This window comes from the organism of the source record quoted next, unplaced genomic scaffold (genome assembly GCF_019419815.1).
Source record: "Pyrus x bretschneideri cultivar Hongxiangsu unplaced genomic scaffold, Pyrus_bretschneideri_v1 Contig11, whole genome shotgun sequence".
NCBI classification, from domain to species: Eukaryota; Viridiplantae; Streptophyta; class Magnoliopsida; order Rosales; family Rosaceae; genus Pyrus; species Pyrus x bretschneideri.
In genome coordinates this window covers 7,718,044-7,736,940 of record NW_025999402.1, presented here as the reverse complement: position 1 = coordinate 7,736,940, position 18,897 = coordinate 7,718,044, and the positions used below count along the sequence as shown (strand labels likewise).

Sequence of the window (18,897 nt, the reverse complement as noted above, 5' to 3'; positions counted from 1 at the left end):
GAGGTGACGAATTGGGGGGTGTTTGGACGTAGGCAGGAGCGTTGTACTCGTTTCTTTTTGCTGAATTGAGGTGCTTGTGCTTTGGTCCTCTTGCACGTTATTTTTATGGAGAAATTTTTCTGTGTGACTTGACAACTATCACATAGTGTTATAATCCAATATATTGTTACCAAGTGTATTCGTTTATTATTAATGCATCAGAGATTGAGAAGTATCAACTTGGTTGTTTGCTCATTTTATATAGGCTTATTTATGCATGTACCTTTTGAAATTCAACATTCGTCTCATTTTGCTTCCTGAAATTCAAAATATCTCACTTAAACTCATTGAATGTGTAGGATATTTTGAATTTCAGGAGATAAAGTGAGCCGAATGTTGAATTTTAGGAGTACAAGTGTAAATAAGTCTATTATAAAAGCATGGATTAGCAAACAGGTACACTCATAAATTTCTAAGTTTCTTCACTTGCACTTCTATTATTTTCAAATTTTCAAATTTAATTAATCGAAAGAGAATTAAGAGCCATAAATAAATAAAGGTATACATAAATCGTTTCTTGTTATATTAATCTTGAGCAAGCATCTAAAAAATAAAATTTGGATAATGTTATTATTGTAACTATTCATGGATCGTTCTTGTTTCATAAAATGTTTGATTGTCAATCATTCCACATCGTACTATAGGCAAATATGTCGTGTCTTATTCTGTAAATTAAGTGTGTTCATAAAATTTTCACATATTAAATATAGAGTTCAACTCTCATCATGCACTCAATAAACAATTTCATATTAGTTACTTAAGTTGTTATTTGGACAGTATAATCGAACTTTTTAGAAAAAGTATTAACTATAACTTATATTTCAATTGAGAACCAAACAATGAAGATGATTAATTTGTGATATGAAAAGGTATTTGTAAACAGGAAAAATTTATCTCCGTTTGGTGAGAGTGTTTCTCTCTTTGTGAGAGTTTTCACACCACTGTGTTAGTGCTCTCTTTTCTTGTCTATCTCCTCCTTACCGCCGGCCCCAACTATGACTAGGGTTGGTGGCAGTCCTCTTCTCCTTCTTTTTCTTTTTCTTTTTTCCTTTTTCTTTTCTTCTCCTGCAGCTTCTTTTCCCCCCTATCTTTTGGTTCAATCCTCCCTTTCCTCCAACCTCTTTTGAATCTGCTTTTACTGTGCTCAGAGGTCTTGGTCCTTAAGAAATTAAAAGGATCATTGCCGGATCTTTTTCCTAGTGATCCTAGATATTCTATAATTGTATTTGTTCATCGTACATCGTGCGGTCAAAAATCATTTAAAATTTAAAATTCAAATATAAATAGTACCCAACGAAAACTAACCGGATCCTTTTCCCTTAAGAAAAGGACAAAAGCCGTGTAGCCATCTTAGCTCAGCTGGTAGACCGTAGAGTGCGTGGCTTTTAACCACGTGGTCGTCGGTTCGATTCCCACAGACGGCGGATTAAAATCTTTTAAAACTATATCGGGCTAACCCAAAGAGATTTTAAATTCTGGCCCATAATCTAACATGATTTGGGAGCCTAGTTCCTTTTGGGCTGGACCAGAAAAAAGCAGACATGAAGCCCATGTCTTGTATTCATCGCTGGCAATACCAACTGGCCCAACAGGTCCTGCTGTCGCCCACGTGTCATAAGTTTTTATAAGAGAAAATTGTAGCAATGAACCTCCAATTTTAATACTCAATTAAAAATCTATGATCACGGTCCCTTAACTACGTGTAGTTATGGTCTTTTTTTTTCAAATCCGTCAAAATTCTATCAAGAGGAATCATGTTGGAAGGACTATTGATACAATTGAGTTAAAGTTAAAAGACCATTGCTCCAATTAGATTAAAGTTGATGGACCATTACTCCAATGACATTAAAGTTGAATGATCATTGTTTCAATTTGGTTAAAATTAAGGGATCCTTGCTACGAGTAGTCCTACCACATGCATTATTGCGGTCTTATAGTATTCCGCCATGTAAGAAGTTCATCCACCGTCACCCTCTTTTCATGTGGAAAGTTTCAATGTGCAGGTAATACAGCTGGATACATCAAGCGTCATTAAACAATTGATTAAAAAAAAAAATTCAATTTTCTAACTAATTTTATTGTTATACTTAACATATCGCTCCGTGTGCCAGACATCTTAAAAAATCCCTCATTTTACTCCACCTCCCAACTTGACAAAGCCACCCATAACCCACCCCAACCTACCAGCGGATACTCACACAACTTGCCTTATCCAATAGGATAAACGACAAAATTGATATTCAATTTTTCCAAATCTATTTTTGTCTGTTAATGTTTTTTTCTTCTAAATTTGTTGCTTTCTTTGAAGGGTTTAATAATCAATGTTTGTCTCTGAATGTTTTTTTCTTTCTAAAGTTGATGCTTCCTTAGACGGGTTTAATAATTAAACTGGACGCTCAAAGATTTGTTTGATAAGTGCTTTTAAACAACCGAAACTTTTTTTTTTTTTAAATAAACTAATTCATTAGGAAAAAATAGAGGAAGGGTAACATTAGGCTAGGCATCATGATTAAAGTATAAAATAAAATATTATGATTAGAAATGTAACATGCTTTTACGAGTAAACATGCTTCTTCATTCATCGTTGTCACATGTGGGATATCCCCAATATTATCTTAACCAATTATTAACAAAGTGACATATAAATGTTGCATTTTATATTGGAAACGAATCATTTGTAGCTACTCGTGGCATACATGACCAAATTATTAAATGGGATATCCACAATATTCATGAAAATAATATGATAGTATTTTTTTTTATTGATAAAGAAATTCCACGCAAATGAGAGGACAAAATTGTTGAAATCTCACCTCAGTCATTTCTTTGAAAAAACAAGAGTTTAAATACTTTAACTTCACCCTAACACCGAGGCTTTTTAATAAAATCTCACGTGTGTCGGATTATGCAGGTGAATATTATTGTTATTGTTAAAATTGGGCATCTGGCCCCTTGAACACATTGATTATAAAAGAAAATACGAGCTCTTTTAAAATTGCTTTTAAAATGACTGAAAGCGTTTTTTGTGAAAATATTTTTAGAACCAATTTTTAATAAAAACGCAAGCAATCTTTAAAAAACGCTTCCAACCGAACTCTATATTACAAATTCACCAAATAATAAGAGAAAATAGAAAAAGAAAACGGCATTTCCAATTTAGCACCAGCAAAAACAATGTTTTTCTTTCTTTTTCTGGTCAATAAATCTGAAACTTTTTAACGTACCTTTTCTATTCCAACAAGAAAAGAAGAAGCCGGCGATGACAGTGAAATCCGAAAATTATTTTAAGGGAATTTCAACGAAACATTCCGGTCCTGTTTACTTTTAACGAAAAATCATATTTTTATCTTTCTCTAGTACTATTCACTACATCTTTATTTATCATTTTTCATTAGGCAATTATTATTAGCACTCCAAAAATCTTATTTGGCACTCTAAACATTCTATAATTAGAAAAAAAAATACACTTATGAAGAGTGTAGAATAAAATTTTTGGAATGCTAATAACAATTCTTTTTCATTAAAATTAATTTTTTTTTAACTTTTATTTTAATAAATCTGACAGACGAAGGCCAGCTGGAATTTCTTTAAATCTCCGCAAACTCTCTCTCCCTTTTGTCATTTGCTCTCGCAACCCCACGTATACTTTTCCTGCTGCTCGTCCTTTCTCATAGTCTCAGCCTTTTCAACCTGGTAAGCTCCTCTGTTCCATGTCCTTTCTGTCAAAGATTTCCTGAAGTGCTAAGCACTGTTACTGTTCTTGCATGATTTAATATGTTGAGCTTTTATTTAGTTTTCAATCGAAATACCCAATTTTGTTTTTCAGTTGATTGTTGTATCATGGTCATGGATTATGGAATTGGTTATTGGGATTTTTGGTTGTTTAATGTTAATCGTAACCTGCTTGGTTGCTGAGAAAATGGAGGAAAATGAAAAGGCTAAAACTTTGAAGTGTTAAGAAAAGATCAACTCACTTTCTCAGAATCTCAAGTGTTTAACTTTACAGTGAAAAATCATAAAAGATTGCACCTCTGTTATTTTTTAATTGAAAAATAAAACTTGGTTTTTTTTTCTTGTTGTTCCTTTGAAGCTGAATAAGATTTTGAATTCTATGTATTTGTTATGGTTGATGTCTTCAAACTCTTCATTTGTTTGAACAGATATCTGGTAAAAATGGTGGAGGAGAAGTCTGGGATTGCGAAAGACGTCACTGAAGTAAGTCGTACCCCATTTCAATTTCGTACCCTTTGATCTTTTGAGTGTCTGAACATTATCTGGTATTTAGCTGCTCGGATTTGTTTACTCATTGTGGATGTTTGCAGTTGATTGGTAAAACGCCGTTGGTGTATCTCAACCGTGTGGTAGATGGCTGTGTAGCGAAGATTGCTGCGAAGCTGGAGATGATGGAACCATGCTCTAGTGTCAAAGATAGGTACTAACTAGTTCTGATCCGAATATCTATCAGTTGCACACTCTGCCCAAACAGGAACCACCGATTTACAAATATACTAGCATGTGCTTTCTTTAGTCTGATTGTTCTGAAGTTGGACTTGGATGAAAACTTATGATTTTGTTTCTAATAAATTCGATTGTTCATTGTAGGATCGGATATAGTATGATTCAAGATGCCGAGGAGAAAGGTCTCATTACGCCAGGCGAGGTTGGCATTCATTTCATACTTATCTAGACAAGTGAAATGGGTTTGAATCCATGTGGTGCCTTTGAAACCTTTATAGAAATATCTGTTTATTAATCGTTATTCGATTTCATAGTTTAAGACCTTTTCTGCATACAGTCGGTTCCTATGAAGTCCACTATTCAGTCAACAACTTGGTTTAGATATCAATCAATCTTGTGAAATTCCTGTGTGTTTTGACTTGTGCTGTTCTTCCTGTCTCTCTCTCTTTCTCTGTGCGTAATAACTATTATAATGATCGTTGATTTTCTCTACATTTTCACAGCCAAGTAGTGTTCCATGTTCGGTTTCTGTAGTTAGTGTGGTAAATGAGAAACTTTTGATTTGACAAGTTCTTGTATCATGTTGTAGAGTGTCCTGGTTGAGCCTACAAGTGGCAATACTGGCATAGGATTGGCATTTATGGCAGCTGCTAAGGGTTACAAACTAATAATCACCATGCCTGCTTCAATGAGTCTTGAAAGACGAACCATTCTTCTAGGATTTGGGGCTGAACTTGTCCTCACAGATCCAGCCAGAGGCATGAAAGGGGCTGTTCAGAAGGCTGAAGAGATAGTGGCAAAGACACCCAATGCTTATATGCTTCAGCAATTCGAAAACCCTGCGAACCCAAAGGTGAAAGTTCATATCATTTTTTGTTAATTTATGACTTTCTGTCCTAATAGATTTTGATCAAAAGTTTTTTCCTTTCTCTTTAGGTGCATTATGAAACTACTGGACCAGAAGTCTGGAAAGGCTCTGGTGGTAAAGTTGATGCCTTTGTGTCCGGGATAGGGACAGGAGGTACGATAACAGGTGTTGGGAAGTACCTCAAAGAACAGAATCCGGACATTAAGGTTGGCCCTTTCTTTGCACATTATAATCTAGAGGGTAGCAATTGTTCAATTTTTAAGTGATGTTTATTATTCTTATGTCATATTTCTCATATTTCTAACCGCCCACTTGCTCCCTTGCCTTTCGTATGTCTAGATCTATGGTGTAGAACCAGTTGAAAGCGCTGTTTTATCAGGAGGGAAACCCGGTGAGTCATGATGGCCTTCTTGTCACAATCACTAAGTGTTTAATTATAAAATGTTGTGCCTTTTGATTTGGGCTACAGGCTCTTAAACTTCATTTTGCTTTGAAAAAGTGCGCTTTTTCTTCTCATATTGTCCTTTGCTTAATTTAATGATGGGTTAACTTATATCTTAGGCCCTCACAAGATTCAAGGAATTGGTGCTGGCTTCATCCCTGGAGTTTTAGATGTCAACGTGATGGATGAAGTTATTCAAGTGAGCCTTTAATCTTCCACTTGACATTATTCTTTCACTGAAACATGCGGTATTCTAGTTATTCTTTTTGTAATAATTAGTCTTTTTCAAGTGACTTTCTGGCTAATATAAGAAGTTGCATAAAATGGTAAAACATCGCGATTGAATTTGTGAAAGAAGCGATAAGTATGCTCATGAAAATTCTGGAAGGAGTTGAATAATCCTGGTTGCGAATACATTTTTTATTTCATTGTATGAATTCAATGATTATGCTCATGATGATAGCACTAAGGTACATGCTGTGCCACTTTTTTCATTAGTTTTATTTAATTGAAAACCTTTCTTCCGAGCTGCAAGTTTATATTGGAGAACCGGACTGAAATCCATCCTTCTATGGCTTTGCAGGTATCTAGTGAAGTGGCTATAGAAACTGCTAAGCTTCTTGCATTGACAGAAGGTTTGCTGGTAAGTCCACAACCATAAAGGAACTGTTTGAAGACGGACATCTCTTGGTTTCAGCATGATGTTTACAAGTGTCCTGAATTTTACAACAATCTCAGTGTTCTGGTTTACTTCAGTTGCTTCCGTTGTTCCATCTTCTATTATGATCTATGTTTAATTTGTATTGCAGGTTGGGATATCATCTGGTGCTGCTGCAGCAGCTGCAATCGAAATTGCAAAGAGGCCAGAGAATGCTGGAAAACTCATTGTTGTAAGTGTTACCTATTTACCGCACTAAATTTTCAACAATGTGTTGGCCTACTATAAAGCCTGGCACTATTCATTTTCAAACAATAGTTAGACGTTGGACTGTCATACTTGTTCTAGTGTGTTTTATAGTTATCTTTGATCTGTTTTTCACTGAATTGGTTGCAAACTTAAATTTCTACGTAGTTTGCGCAGATTGACAGGAACAGCACCTTCCCTATAGACTGAATCACTCACTAATAGGTCCAACTACTTTCGTTTCCAAAATGTCTGCAGGTGGTCTTCCCCAGCTTCGGAGAGCGTTATCTGTCCTCCGTGTTGTTTGAATCTGTGAAGCGGGAGGCTGAGAGCATGGTTTTTGAGCCCTGATAGCTTCTTCAAAAGGAGTTGTACACATTTCATGCTGTGCGAGGAAGAGCGCGCGATCATCAAGTTGCACTGTGTTTCCGCTTTGAGTGCTTTCGCTTCTTGACATGAGTGACCCAATAAAATGCTAAGAAGAATAATGTGATGGCTTTGCTGGTTGTAATGGAATTCAGAAAACAGTACTCGTATGGTTGACTAATTTAAGTGACTTTTCTGTTGTTTTCTCTTGCAAATGGTTGTCTGATTGCATCAAATGAAGAAAAATTAGCAGATTGTAGACGTTGGTTTGGGTTAGGCGGGCAGTGTGCCCGTCCTTTCGCATCAAAGTTTGAATTTCTTCTCCGTAATCGAAATTCAAATCTAAATCCTAGGATATAAGTTTGAATCTGATAAAAAAAAATTTGCCTAATACTAAATTGTGATATTTAAAATATTTTCAATGTGCTACAAGGAAGATGAGATTACGGTAACAACAATAAAATCTTATCCTACTAAGTGAGATTGGATGTATAAATCTTAGAACGCCACTGCGTTCAGTTTTGCCCCAAATCTTCCATTAACTCCAAGTACTCCATGTATTTTCTTATATTACTATCATATTTATTCATTACTTAAGCTCCACATTATCTACAGGTCACATACTACAATATCACTCAAATTTGTATTTTGACCAAAAAAAAAATCTCAAATTTATATATTCTTAGAAAAATAGGTTATTACATCTGAAATTTAATTACAAAATACTGGAATAGTGGAATGCGCAAGAGAATTAACAAGAACATGAATACAAGTTTCTTCACCACCAAGTCAAATTTAATCATTAAACCTCTCTTAATTTCTCTCGTCCTCTCGAATCTACCTAATTAAAACGTGTCTAAATCCACTTAATTCTTGATTAATTCAATAATTCCCCAAAGTTAATCAAGTATGGAACAATATTAATACATCTGTATTCACTGTTCATCATCACGACCGTCAATCTTGCATGTTCTTCGTTTCTTCGCATCAGATTCACCACCTTCCCTTTTCGAGCCTTTCTTCCTCGAACTTGGCACGTCGTCGTCGTCCACGTCATCAGGAACAAATCCAAGCAAGCTTCTTGGACTGCCGCCATGCTTCTTCTCGTCACTCTCGACTTTGCTAAGGTTTGAGGTAGCAGCACCAAGCTGATGAGGATTATTTTGGTTCAGAGATTTTGTCAACGCACTGTAAAGCCTTGCATTATTCTTTTCTTGGACGCCATTGACACTATTTTTGCATTCTTCCGACAACAAGAAGCTGTAGTCCCTCGCCTCCCTCACCTTCCGAAGCTTCTCCTGCAACTCTGCCGGAGTAAGCCCCAGGTTTTTGACATACGAGCGGAGATACTCTCTCTTCATGCGGCATTTGTACCTACGTTTGCTTCTTGGTCTTGTGGGCACGAGCAGGACTTTTGTGATTCGGCCGTCCTGGTGATGGTGAGTCCCACGCTTCTGCTCACAGGGATCAATGTAGTCCCGGCAAAGGTGATCAGTCCGATGATCACGGCGATCATGGTAGTCCCGATGATGGTGAGTCTCATGGCGACGGTAATGATCATTGCGAGTCCAACGGTCACACTCACAATCACGGTGGTGGTAGGAGGAGAAAACAATTTGGAAGGTTTTCATGGTGGGAATGTGAGTGAGTTGATGGAACTTGATCGGCTTAGAGCAAGCTAGTCCTTAGCTGTGGAGTTTTGGAAGTTGGGATTGTACGTAGTTGGTAGGGTTTGGATTCTAATTAGCGCTTTCTCCGATTGACATTCTTATATAGGAAAGGATAAAACATTTTCCTAGTCGTATTCAACTTAGGAATCCCGAAACAAATAGATTTCCTAATTTGTCTTGGATTACTATGATTTCCGATTTCCTAACCTAAAAGGAAACTTTTCAGATTAGTAACTCAGTTTAATAAAAAAAAGGGAAAAAAAAATAGAACAGATCTTGGCTGCTGAAAAATCAGCAACAGTTCCTACTACTAGCGAATCACAAATGGACATGTGTCCAAGTAATTGATCTTTTAATCATAGATTGAACACATGTTCATATAGGATTGGTCAACTGCAGGAGCTGTTGCTGATTTTTTAGCAACCAAGTTCTGTCCAAAAAAAAAAAGATAAGAAACAAAAAATGGGTATTTAATTAATTATTGTGGTCCGTGGTCACATCCTACTTAGGCTTTTCTTTTGGTGCTAATGAGACTTATTGGCAATTATTTTCAAAGAAGACAAACGATCTTGGTTGATTGGAGGATAAGAAATGATTTCTACACATTATTTTTTAGTTTTGTATATCTCATTCTTTTTAACTATTGATTTGAACAAAGGGCTAGAATGAGAAGACAATGTTGAGAAGGTGAGAAAGTGGGAACAAATCACTCCCCTTCGCGAATATCACAAAATTCATAAAGTTGTTCGTTCCTATCTTATTGGGTGAAAAAAAAAAAATGAGCTCAATTTTTACTATCCCAAGTGTTTATGTTATAAATCACTTTATTCTCTAAGGCTCATTTAAGACTGCTTTTGTATAAAGTACTTATGCTTACAAGCGATTGTGTTAAAATTCTTTTGTTGTAAATATGTGAAAAACATTAAAGTTAGCTTTCGATTCCCTCTAAACTTGTACTTAGATTTTGATTTCCGCTTAGAAATTTCTTTTAGAAAATTAAGGATTCTAACTTTTCTTTTTAGCCAATTTCCTTCCTACCATCTATGTTCTCCACATTTCATCCAAATCTCGGTAAAAATCTAGTTAATAATTAAGGGCATGTTTGATACTCTACTTGAATCCAGCTTTTTAAACTCAAAAACAATTTTCAAATTTTAGGCCTTAAAAACCGTTTGGTATGACTATTTTAAAAAACTGAACTTAATACTAACTCAAAAATATAGTTTATTCCCTAAAAACATAAAAAGTGAGTTTTTAGAGTTTTTAAATTTAAACTCACTTATTTCTTTTCTCTCCCTCCTCCCCTCTCACTCCAAATCTATCTCTCTCTCTTTTCTTCTTTATCTCTCCTCTTTTTTTTTACCATTTTCGTCTCACCTCCAATCCGCTCTCTTCATTCTCTTAGTTATTTCTCTCATTCTTCCTTTCTATCTCGTCCGATCCTCTTTCTCTTTTTTCTCTTTCCTTCAATCATCTCTTACTTTATTTGCCTTCTCTCTCATTTTTCTACCTCTCCTGCGACCTACCCTTTTTACATCTCTTTGTCTAGTCATAAGATTTAAAAATTTTAAATTGCAAACCAATCAAGTTTTTGAGTCTTAAAGAAAATTGATTTCAAGAAATGTTCTTAAGAAATGTTTTGAGAAATGATAAAAAAAAATTCAAATAAGATACCAAACAGGCCCTAAACGATCTTTACCATGAGAAATTATTGGTGAAAATTTTAATTGATTTTGTTAGGGGAAAAAAGTTGCTAGCTTCCTACTCCAAGTTCCAACCCAAGGGAAGAAAAGAAAGAAGAAAAGAAGCCAGTCGTAGTCTTGGCAAATTACTGTCATTATCCTTGGGTAAATAAAATTTAGTTTTCACATCTAAAATTTACAGTCTTGGGTGTTACACACTTGTTTTGGGTGCCATAAAATAAGAATCTTAATTCACTATACTTTCAATATAGTTTTGAGCCCTCTCTAAATTTTTTTATTTAATTCCCTAAACTTTCAATTTAGTTCTGAGCAACCACCGTCACAACCATCAATTTTGTCACAATCTTCCACTAATTTCATATTTAGGGTTAAATGCTAAACTGAAAAGAAAATTAATTAGTGAAATCGCTTTGAGAAAAAATTAAAGGGAGTTCTAATGAAACTCACTTTTAACAAATATAACATTTTTACTCTGAAAACTCACTCCTAATACTATTCACTTACAATATTTTTTTATCATTTTAATTGAAACTCATAACCTTTTTCTTTAATTTTCCTAAAATTACTAATTATAAATATTCTTGTGTAACAAATTTTGAAGGGTTACTACAAACCTAGTTCTTTGATACAAATTTAAAATATAAAGTAAATTTCCAATTGCTAAATATATTTCTGTTAACTCAGATTGATAGGGGCCGCGCGAACGCAGGCCCCCACGGCAACAAATTATGACGTTGGCTCTCCTACAGTGAGGAGACCATAGGCAAGCACCCCTACTAAGTGCAATGTCGGCCACCAACCTAGGCCATGAGCCTTCTAGATCGCCCATTGACCCCGTCCAGGTAAGTATGTTTCGACGGCCCTATCTCTTCTCATTTTATATTACGCACTTGCCTCTCCTTTTCCTTGCTGATCGGTGTGGGACTGTCAAATTACATTTGGCGTTGGTTTCCTTACCTTACAAAATACATGCGAAATTAAACATAATGCTCCACCACGTTATACTTGAAGTTTCACATTTGAATCGGGCAAACACATGGTTTTAAAACACTTCAAATATAGGTTTAACTTCAACCTATTTATATTGTAAATTGTTCTTTATATCATGCATAAAAAGTCTTCAACTCAAATGTTGGGATAGTATAGGAGCTCTTTCATGCCTTTTACTTACAAGCTGATTTTGTTGGTGAACAAGGCTTGCCTCCTGTAGATGACGAATCCGTTGAAATCCGCCTTTCGACTGCCTGCAAATACAATGGGGGACTGGTTTTGCAAATAAAAGAGCTAATGCGATAACTAGTTCATAAATTGTTTGAGCTTCCATAAAGGCCAAGGTTTGTTTAATCAATTTCTAAACCCTACCCTACATACCCATGGGCTTGTACCAATTGATAGAGTTGTTTAATCAATTTCTAGCCCCTTGGGTTTGATGATGGCAACTAAACTTCGATTCCTTGCTTATAACAAGTAACAACCTTGCTTTTTGTATGGGTCATGTCACTTCTAGACTCAAATGCATGTTCAAGATTGGGTGATTTAGATGTAAAACTCGTTTGGATGTGCTTTTAAAATAATTGAAAGCGCTTTTAGAGAAAATATTTTTGTGTTCCAAAAGCACTTAAAGTGCTTTTTCAGAATTAATTTGTATTTTTACTAATAATTGGTTCTAAAAATATTTTTACCAAAAACGTTTTGAGTCATTTTAAAAGTACATTCAAACGAGCTCGTAATTAGCAACTCTTGAGTATGGTTTTACATCTCAACTTTTGGCTAGAATCAACTGAATGAGCGATCTATAAATTGAATCAAAGTGATTAGTGTTATGTATGGGTATAGGATGATCTATATGCCAGAATATGAGTGGGCATAATATCGAGTTCTTGAATTAGGAGTGGGCATTTTAATGAGTCAACCTACTAACCCATATGAAAATGACTTTCCAAGTAAAATCCCGACCACCTCATTTAGTAGGTGGTCAAAATATTATTAACCCATCCATGTATAAAAAAAATTGTTGAACATACGTCTATATTTGATAGACAAACATATTAAATTAACTCTACTTGTGATTTTATGAATGATGAAATTTTAATATTAAATAGCATGTAAGGATTATACGACACAAAATCTACATGATTGAGGTCTAGTATAATATGGATCTTGAATATTGTCATGCATACATAAAATTAAGAAAAAAAGAAAATTAGGCCCAACGCATGAAACCAACCCGATTTAGGCGGGCTGGTTGCTCGTTGTTTGGGTGATGATGGGTTTCAACAATGCCAATCCAAACTTAATAGGTTGGTCAAATCCAACCCGAACTAAAATAAACGACGACCACCCCCGCCTTCAATAATGTCAAAAAGGTTTTGAAGAGACGAGTTCTACCCATGCCTCGTGTCACCATTCCCTAGTTGCTATGCAAGTTCAAGAATTCATGTTTGCTTGTCTAATTTTGTAGGGATCAACCGACTGATATACCCTACATCTTATAACTAAATTATTATTAACTGTAATTTCCTGTGAAATTTTTTGTTAATTAGCAATGTCAAATATTCAATACGATTTCACGAAGTTCAGTATCATCTAGAGCTTATTCGACAGAGAATTCAGTACTTGGTCGTGAATATTTGAATTGGACGAATGACCTGAGAAGAAGAAAAACGTCTTATTTATTTTGTTTAGTTATTCATTTAAACAATAAAATTTTAAGTTTCATATAACCGTATTAATTTATCCATAAACATCAACACTGTGACCCTTCATTTATACTCTATAAATACAAGTAAATACTCAACTGTGGAATAGAAATAAGGGAAATTCTGAAATAGAAATGGGCGGGGGCTGCGCGGACGCAAGCCCCCAAGGCAATAAATTATGACGTAGGCTCTCCCACTTGGGGAGACCTTAAGCAGGCACCCCTTCTAAGTGCAATGAAGGTCACCAACCTAGGCCATGAGCCTTCTTGATCGCTCATTGACCCCGTCCAGGTAAGTATGTTACAACGCTGCTGCTCGCTCCCTTTTATAGCCCTTACTCTGTTCCCTTACGTCTTCTAGCCGATGTGGGACTCCTGCGCATTCCATTTGACTCTCCTGATAAGTCCTATCCGTGATGAATGTGGGACATCGATTGTGCTTTATGCACACAACTTTCACGAGCTGAGAGACCCCATGGAAAATATAATATGGGGTATAAATTGAGTGAGAGCTCAATCCGTTTTGCTACCCACGATGAATTGAGTGCAAGACTTACCAGTTCAAACATAATATTGAAATATTGATATCATTTTTCCTTAAATATTCATGTTTGCACATGAGTGTGCCAATAATTGCACTGAAAAAGTTAAGACGTAAAATCACACAAGCATACAAGAAACATGAATATTTATGTGATTCATTTAACCCAACTAGAGTTTTAGGCAATCTCCGTGTCCACTTATTTTGTATTTTCATGTAGTGATTAGTGAGAGGAATGCATTTAGAAGAGATGTCATAATCATGTTTTTTTGTTTTTAAATTTTGTTTTTATCTTTCAGTAATTAATTATGTATATAGCCACACAAAGAATAGGAGTCACTACTATAATACCCTATGTATTTTTAGATGTATGATTTGGTTATTCATTTTTGTATGATTATGTGGAACTCGTTGGAAAACAAATAAGATGTTGGGTAATTTTGTCTTTTGTGATACCTTCGAGTTCAAGACACTTGGTGATAAATATTAAATTTTATTTAAATAATACTTATCGTAATGAATGCGTGGTCACAAATGGATGTGAATTCGGAATTAGAATGAGTAAGTTACAAATTTTAAAAGTTAGAGGACAAAATGGTAATTTTGGGAATGAATATTTTGGAAGCCAAAGGCTTCTCTTCTTTTTTCTTTCCCTGGAGGCAGATGCAGCAGGGAGGCTGCTGCGTTCTTCTTCCCCTCAATTCTTCTTCACTCCAAAAATGATAACTTTCTCATATGGCAATGAAATCACGCACGGTCGAAGGCTATGTATTCATAACGAAGCCCTCTTCAATTTGATACCAAAACCATATGCTGGAACCATGCGTGCTCATATATTGAAGCATAGAAGTTTCGATGGTTTTTGTGGGTTTTTCGCCGATTCTGGCCAACCTCGCTTAAGATGTGTCTCAACCCAAGAGAGAAAAATACTCTTCTTATCATGCACTTCCAGGATATGATTCGTGGTGATGAAGTTGATTTAAGATAGTAGTAGTGAAGTGGCAGATTGATGAATGACTTTGGAGGAGTTTGGAGGTGAGAACCCAAGAAACCCTATCATATTTTCTTTTTGGTTCTAATAGATGAGTTAATTTTTGTTAAGTTCTTAGTGTAAGTTGGATGAATTTGTGTGGATTTTTAAACTTGTAATTAAAGTGGCAAAGAATTGGTTTAAGTTGATGAGTAGGCTTGCCATGAGCCTCACCTTGGATTTTAGGTGATCTTTGGCTAATTTTATTCATGTTAGACTTGATGGAGGAATTATAAGACAATTGTGGAATCTGGTTATGTATATATAATTCTTTGTTGAGTATTAATTAAGTGTGACCGTTAAATAAAAACTAGACGGCAAAAACTAATTTGGAGTCAATTCTTCGAAGGAAGTGTTCCAATATCGCATGATTGTTAATTTTGGAAATTTGACAAGCAAATGGATTGAAACAGACCTAAGTGGGGTTTGTTCAAATTCTCTTACAGTTAGTAAACTACGAATGGCTTGATTCCGTTTGAGGATACGCAGGCAGTCTAACAAGAATGTTAGATGCAACCATAAAATGATCGAATTTGATTTATGTTGGTTAATAGAATATTGATTAACCATGATTTTATTTTGAGCTTACCACCGTGATTAGGTATTATTTATATTTAATTTTAAAATTTCAACTTTGAAATGATCTTTGATTATATTTAATTTTAAAATTATTTCTAACCGCATCACTAAGAAAGAAAATTCCAGCCAGATCCATTTTCCCTACGACTCACTTCATGTAAATTATTCTCCACAGACTAAGCAGCGAAAATAACCAAATAAATTTAAGAATAGAATTTTAGAGGGGCCGCGCGTACACAGCCCCACTACCACAAATTACGACGTACAGTCTCCTCTAGGGAGATGTTAGGCAAGTGCACCTCCAAAGTGCAATGGAGGCCACCCACCTAGGCCATGGGCCTTCTTGATCACCCATTCGACCCCGTCCAGGTATGTAAGTTCAAAGTGGCACGCCCCTTTATTATTTATACCCCCTCGCTTCCCTGCACTTTCAGTACTTGATCAATGTGGGACTGATCGACACAGCCACCAAAGCTTGCAAACGAGAATTTACTATTATTAGCCAAAAATCAAACCCATTAGATCAGCGTGAGCATCAACACTAAAGGCTGCAAACCAGAATGATCAGTCTCACCATTAAACTTAGATAGCTCCCCCTTCTACCCATGTTTTTAATTTTAAAAAAAAAACCTAGCATGTTGCATCCCAAATGTTATAAGAATCATGCACCAATAGTTAGAGTTTGGTTAAACTGGATTTAACTAACTTGGCTAGGTCACTGTTATTCTCTCAACTTCGAACAATCCGTTTTCGCAGTTTAGATTAGTTTAATTAAAATATTGTTCAAATAAAGAAATAGTCCTGCAATTACCAAAAATGACAATTATTCCATATTACCACCGAAGGGAAAACCCATAGATTAAAATCAAAACATATGAAAGCCATTGGGTACATTCATCATTTTATAGAAAAAATTATCAGTAATCTTAACGTATTTACAGAGAAGGAAACATGAGAGTGGTTGATTTCGTTGATCTACGTCTGGTACGGTCACTATTGAATTTGGCTTAGCTAATTCTATCTATGAGCTTAAGCAATGAACTTCTTCTTGGAGATTTAACAGCTGGGCCATTATTAGTAATTGTAACGTATTTACAAAGAATAAAAGCATGAAAGCGGTTAATTTTGTTGATTTACGTCTGATTGGTACCGTTACTATTGAATTTGGCTTATAACTAACTCTATCTACGAGCTTAGGCAATGGGCGTCTTGGAGTTGTAGCAGCTGGGCCAGCAAACTTATTTGTTTGTGAGCGATTTATGTACTTTGATTTCTAGTCCAGTGGGTACCTCTACCTCCTCCCCGATACAATTTGGAGGACCTTTAAAAAATTAGTAGAACGAATTGGACTTAGTAGTTCACATGCCTTTGTAATGGTTTCAAACGACAATTACCGCGTTCCACTAAAGTCCTAAATCCCATCCTAAGATATAGGGCATCAATGACAATGAACATAGTTTGGTTAAATAGGGAGAACTAGAAGACTTTTTAAGATACAATTTTTCGAGGAAAAGATAAAAGGGGTAAATATCATTAGATTGATAATCTAAGGAGTCAGAACTTTATATTGGGCAGGGGCTGCGCGAACGCAAGCCCCCACAGCAACAAATTATGACATTGACTCTCCTACGTTGAGGAGATCATAGGCAGGCACCCCTTCAGAGTGCAATGAAGGTCACCAGCCCAGGCCATGAGCCTTCATGATCGCCCATAGACCCTGTCCAGGTAAGTACGTTATACTGAGCTCGTCCTTTACTTTTATACCCATCCCGCCTGACTTCTTTGACCTTAATTGGTCGATGTGGGACATGCTTAATAATGGCAGCAGTAATGCAAAAAAGTAGTTCGAAGGTTTTTTTTAAAGAATTTTACAGAAAAGCGTTCGGTACTGTTTATTTTAACTAAAAATTATATTTTTACATTAAAAAATCAATCCTGGTACTATTTACTTTACCCTTTATTTTGTCCTTATAATTAAAACTTAAAAAGTTCAAACATTTTTCATTAATTTTCCTTTTTTTTAATGTACTTTGGAAAGTTAACGGATTGTTAGACGAATATTAAATGGGGGTAGTGGCAAAGCAACGAAAGCACAAGGGAGGAACCGCCCCTATGGTTCGTTTGAGCTTGCCGAAAAATTTAGTTATGCAGCCTGTGCTGAGCTTGCTGGAAAGTTGGCTGGGGAGAGCCTCGATTGACTCCATGGTCATTTAGAAGAGCCTCGATTTTACTTTAACGTTGGTTATTTTATTTTTTTTATTATATACATAAAAGAAGGACAATTAATGGCAAGTCATAGTTATTTTAATGAAACATTGAGGATAGATATGTACTGAGAGAAAGGATCCTCGTCGGATTCTTTTTGTGAGGATCCCGGGGATCCTCCAATCACATCCGTTCATCGCACATCGTGCGGTCAGTTTTTGTCAGGTATTGTTTATATTCAATTTTAAATAAAAAAATTTACAATGATTTTTGACAGCACGATGTACGATGAACGGATGTGATTGGAGGATCCACAAATCCTCACAAAGAGGATATGGCGAGGATCCTCCTGGATGTACTGATATCCCTTTCCTTATCTTTTAAAACCTGGATTTGGATCCTCTACAGAGCCCAATGACAGGATCCTCCTGACCAACATATATGGGCCGTTGGATTTTTATCCAACGACTATAAACAGGGGGAGTTCTTTTAAAGTTATAATAATTATAGCCTTTGTTGATTAGGAGAATCCTCTCCGGACTTGTGTTGGTGAAGATGATCCTCTTCATGGGCTCCGAAGAGGATCCAAATCCTTAAAACCCCACCTCACCTGTCCCACGAATACAACAACCAAAACATCTATTTCCATATATGTAATCATTATATATAAAAGAACCAAAGCATCTATCTATTTCCATCTATTTCCGTATATTTTGACATTCTGCAATATATATTTATATAACATTATTGTACATTAATGCATATACATTATTGTGCATTAATGTATATTTTTGTTAACGTATCCATGCCGACTTATATCCTAATTTTTAGAAAATAGTTGCATCGTCATATTTGTGTTCCTATCCATGCCACATAGTTACTATCTAAAACGATTTTGTTGTCTTTATTTTTTCAGAACTTTTTACGTCTTTAAATTTTGCCACCGAGATGATTTCCGGCTTGGCCACTAAGAGGGGTGATTGGAAATTTAGGAATGTACTCATTTATGAAATATAGTTTAACATAGTAGTCGGTTTCTTATGTATGCAATTAGAGCAAGTCCAGCCCGGCACCAAGTGAAGAAAATGGCCCGGCACGCAGTGAATGAGCTCCAGCCCGCAAAAGTGACTAGCACCCAGCCCGTGCCAGTCAAGAGCCCAGCCCAAAATGGACAGACCCAGAGGCCGGTCCGTTTCTTGGCTCGTGCACAACACGCGCTCCGCCTCGCGAGTATCCGACAGCGTCTGCAGGCAGTGGGGCCCGCGTGCAGGGCAAGTGGACTCAGTCTGTCAAAGGGCTACGTGGCCCTCCTCAGAGCCGTTGGATTTCCAACGGCTAGTTTTTGTAGGCCGTTGGATTTCCAACGGTAAAAAAAAATTTAAATTTCACTTTTA

The 18,897-nt window shown here is 36.0% G+C and overlaps 1 protein-coding gene and 5 non-coding genes across 6 annotated transcripts; 2 read left to right on the top strand and 4 right to left on the bottom strand.

The window, feature by feature from the left end:
- The first annotated feature begins 1,383 nt into the window (after nt 1–1,383).
- On the top strand, nt 1,384–1,463 carry TRNAK-UUU. Its single transcript has one exon. It is a non-coding gene; the product is annotated as a tRNA-Lys (tRNA).
- A 2,154-nt stretch (nt 1,464–3,617) lies between these two features.
- Nucleotides 3,618–7,277, top strand: LOC125473827 (cysteine synthase-like). The gene is made up of 11 exons (XM_048577149.1): nt 3,618–3,732; nt 4,200–4,254; nt 4,362–4,471; nt 4,642–4,699; nt 5,087–5,350; nt 5,434–5,571; nt 5,705–5,756; nt 5,927–6,006; nt 6,391–6,450; nt 6,617–6,697; nt 6,970–7,277. The coding sequence occupies exons 2-11, from the start codon at nt 4,213–4,215 to the stop codon at nt 7,060–7,062; spliced, it is 978 nt and encodes a 325-aa protein (XP_048433106.1). The 5' UTR covers nt 3,618–3,732; nt 4,200–4,212; the 3' UTR covers nt 7,063–7,277.
- Nucleotides 7,278–11,138: 3,861 nt separating this feature from the next.
- On the bottom strand, nt 11,139–11,300 carry LOC125473933. Its single transcript, XR_007255672.1, has one exon. It is a non-coding gene; the product is annotated as a U1 spliceosomal RNA (small nuclear RNA).
- A 1,987-nt stretch (nt 11,301–13,287) lies between these two features.
- On the bottom strand, nt 13,288–13,448 carry LOC125473932. Its single transcript, XR_007255671.1, has one exon. It is a non-coding gene; the product is annotated as a U1 spliceosomal RNA (small nuclear RNA).
- A 2,070-nt stretch (nt 13,449–15,518) lies between these two features.
- Nucleotides 15,519–15,675, bottom strand: LOC125473937. Its single transcript, XR_007255676.1, has one exon. It is a non-coding gene; the product is annotated as a U1 spliceosomal RNA (small nuclear RNA).
- Nucleotides 15,676–16,869: 1,194 nt separating this feature from the next.
- LOC125473934 lies at nt 16,870–17,031 on the bottom strand. Its single transcript, XR_007255673.1, has one exon. It is a non-coding gene; the product is annotated as a U1 spliceosomal RNA (small nuclear RNA).
- Between the last annotated feature and the right edge of the window lie 1,866 nt (nt 17,032–18,897).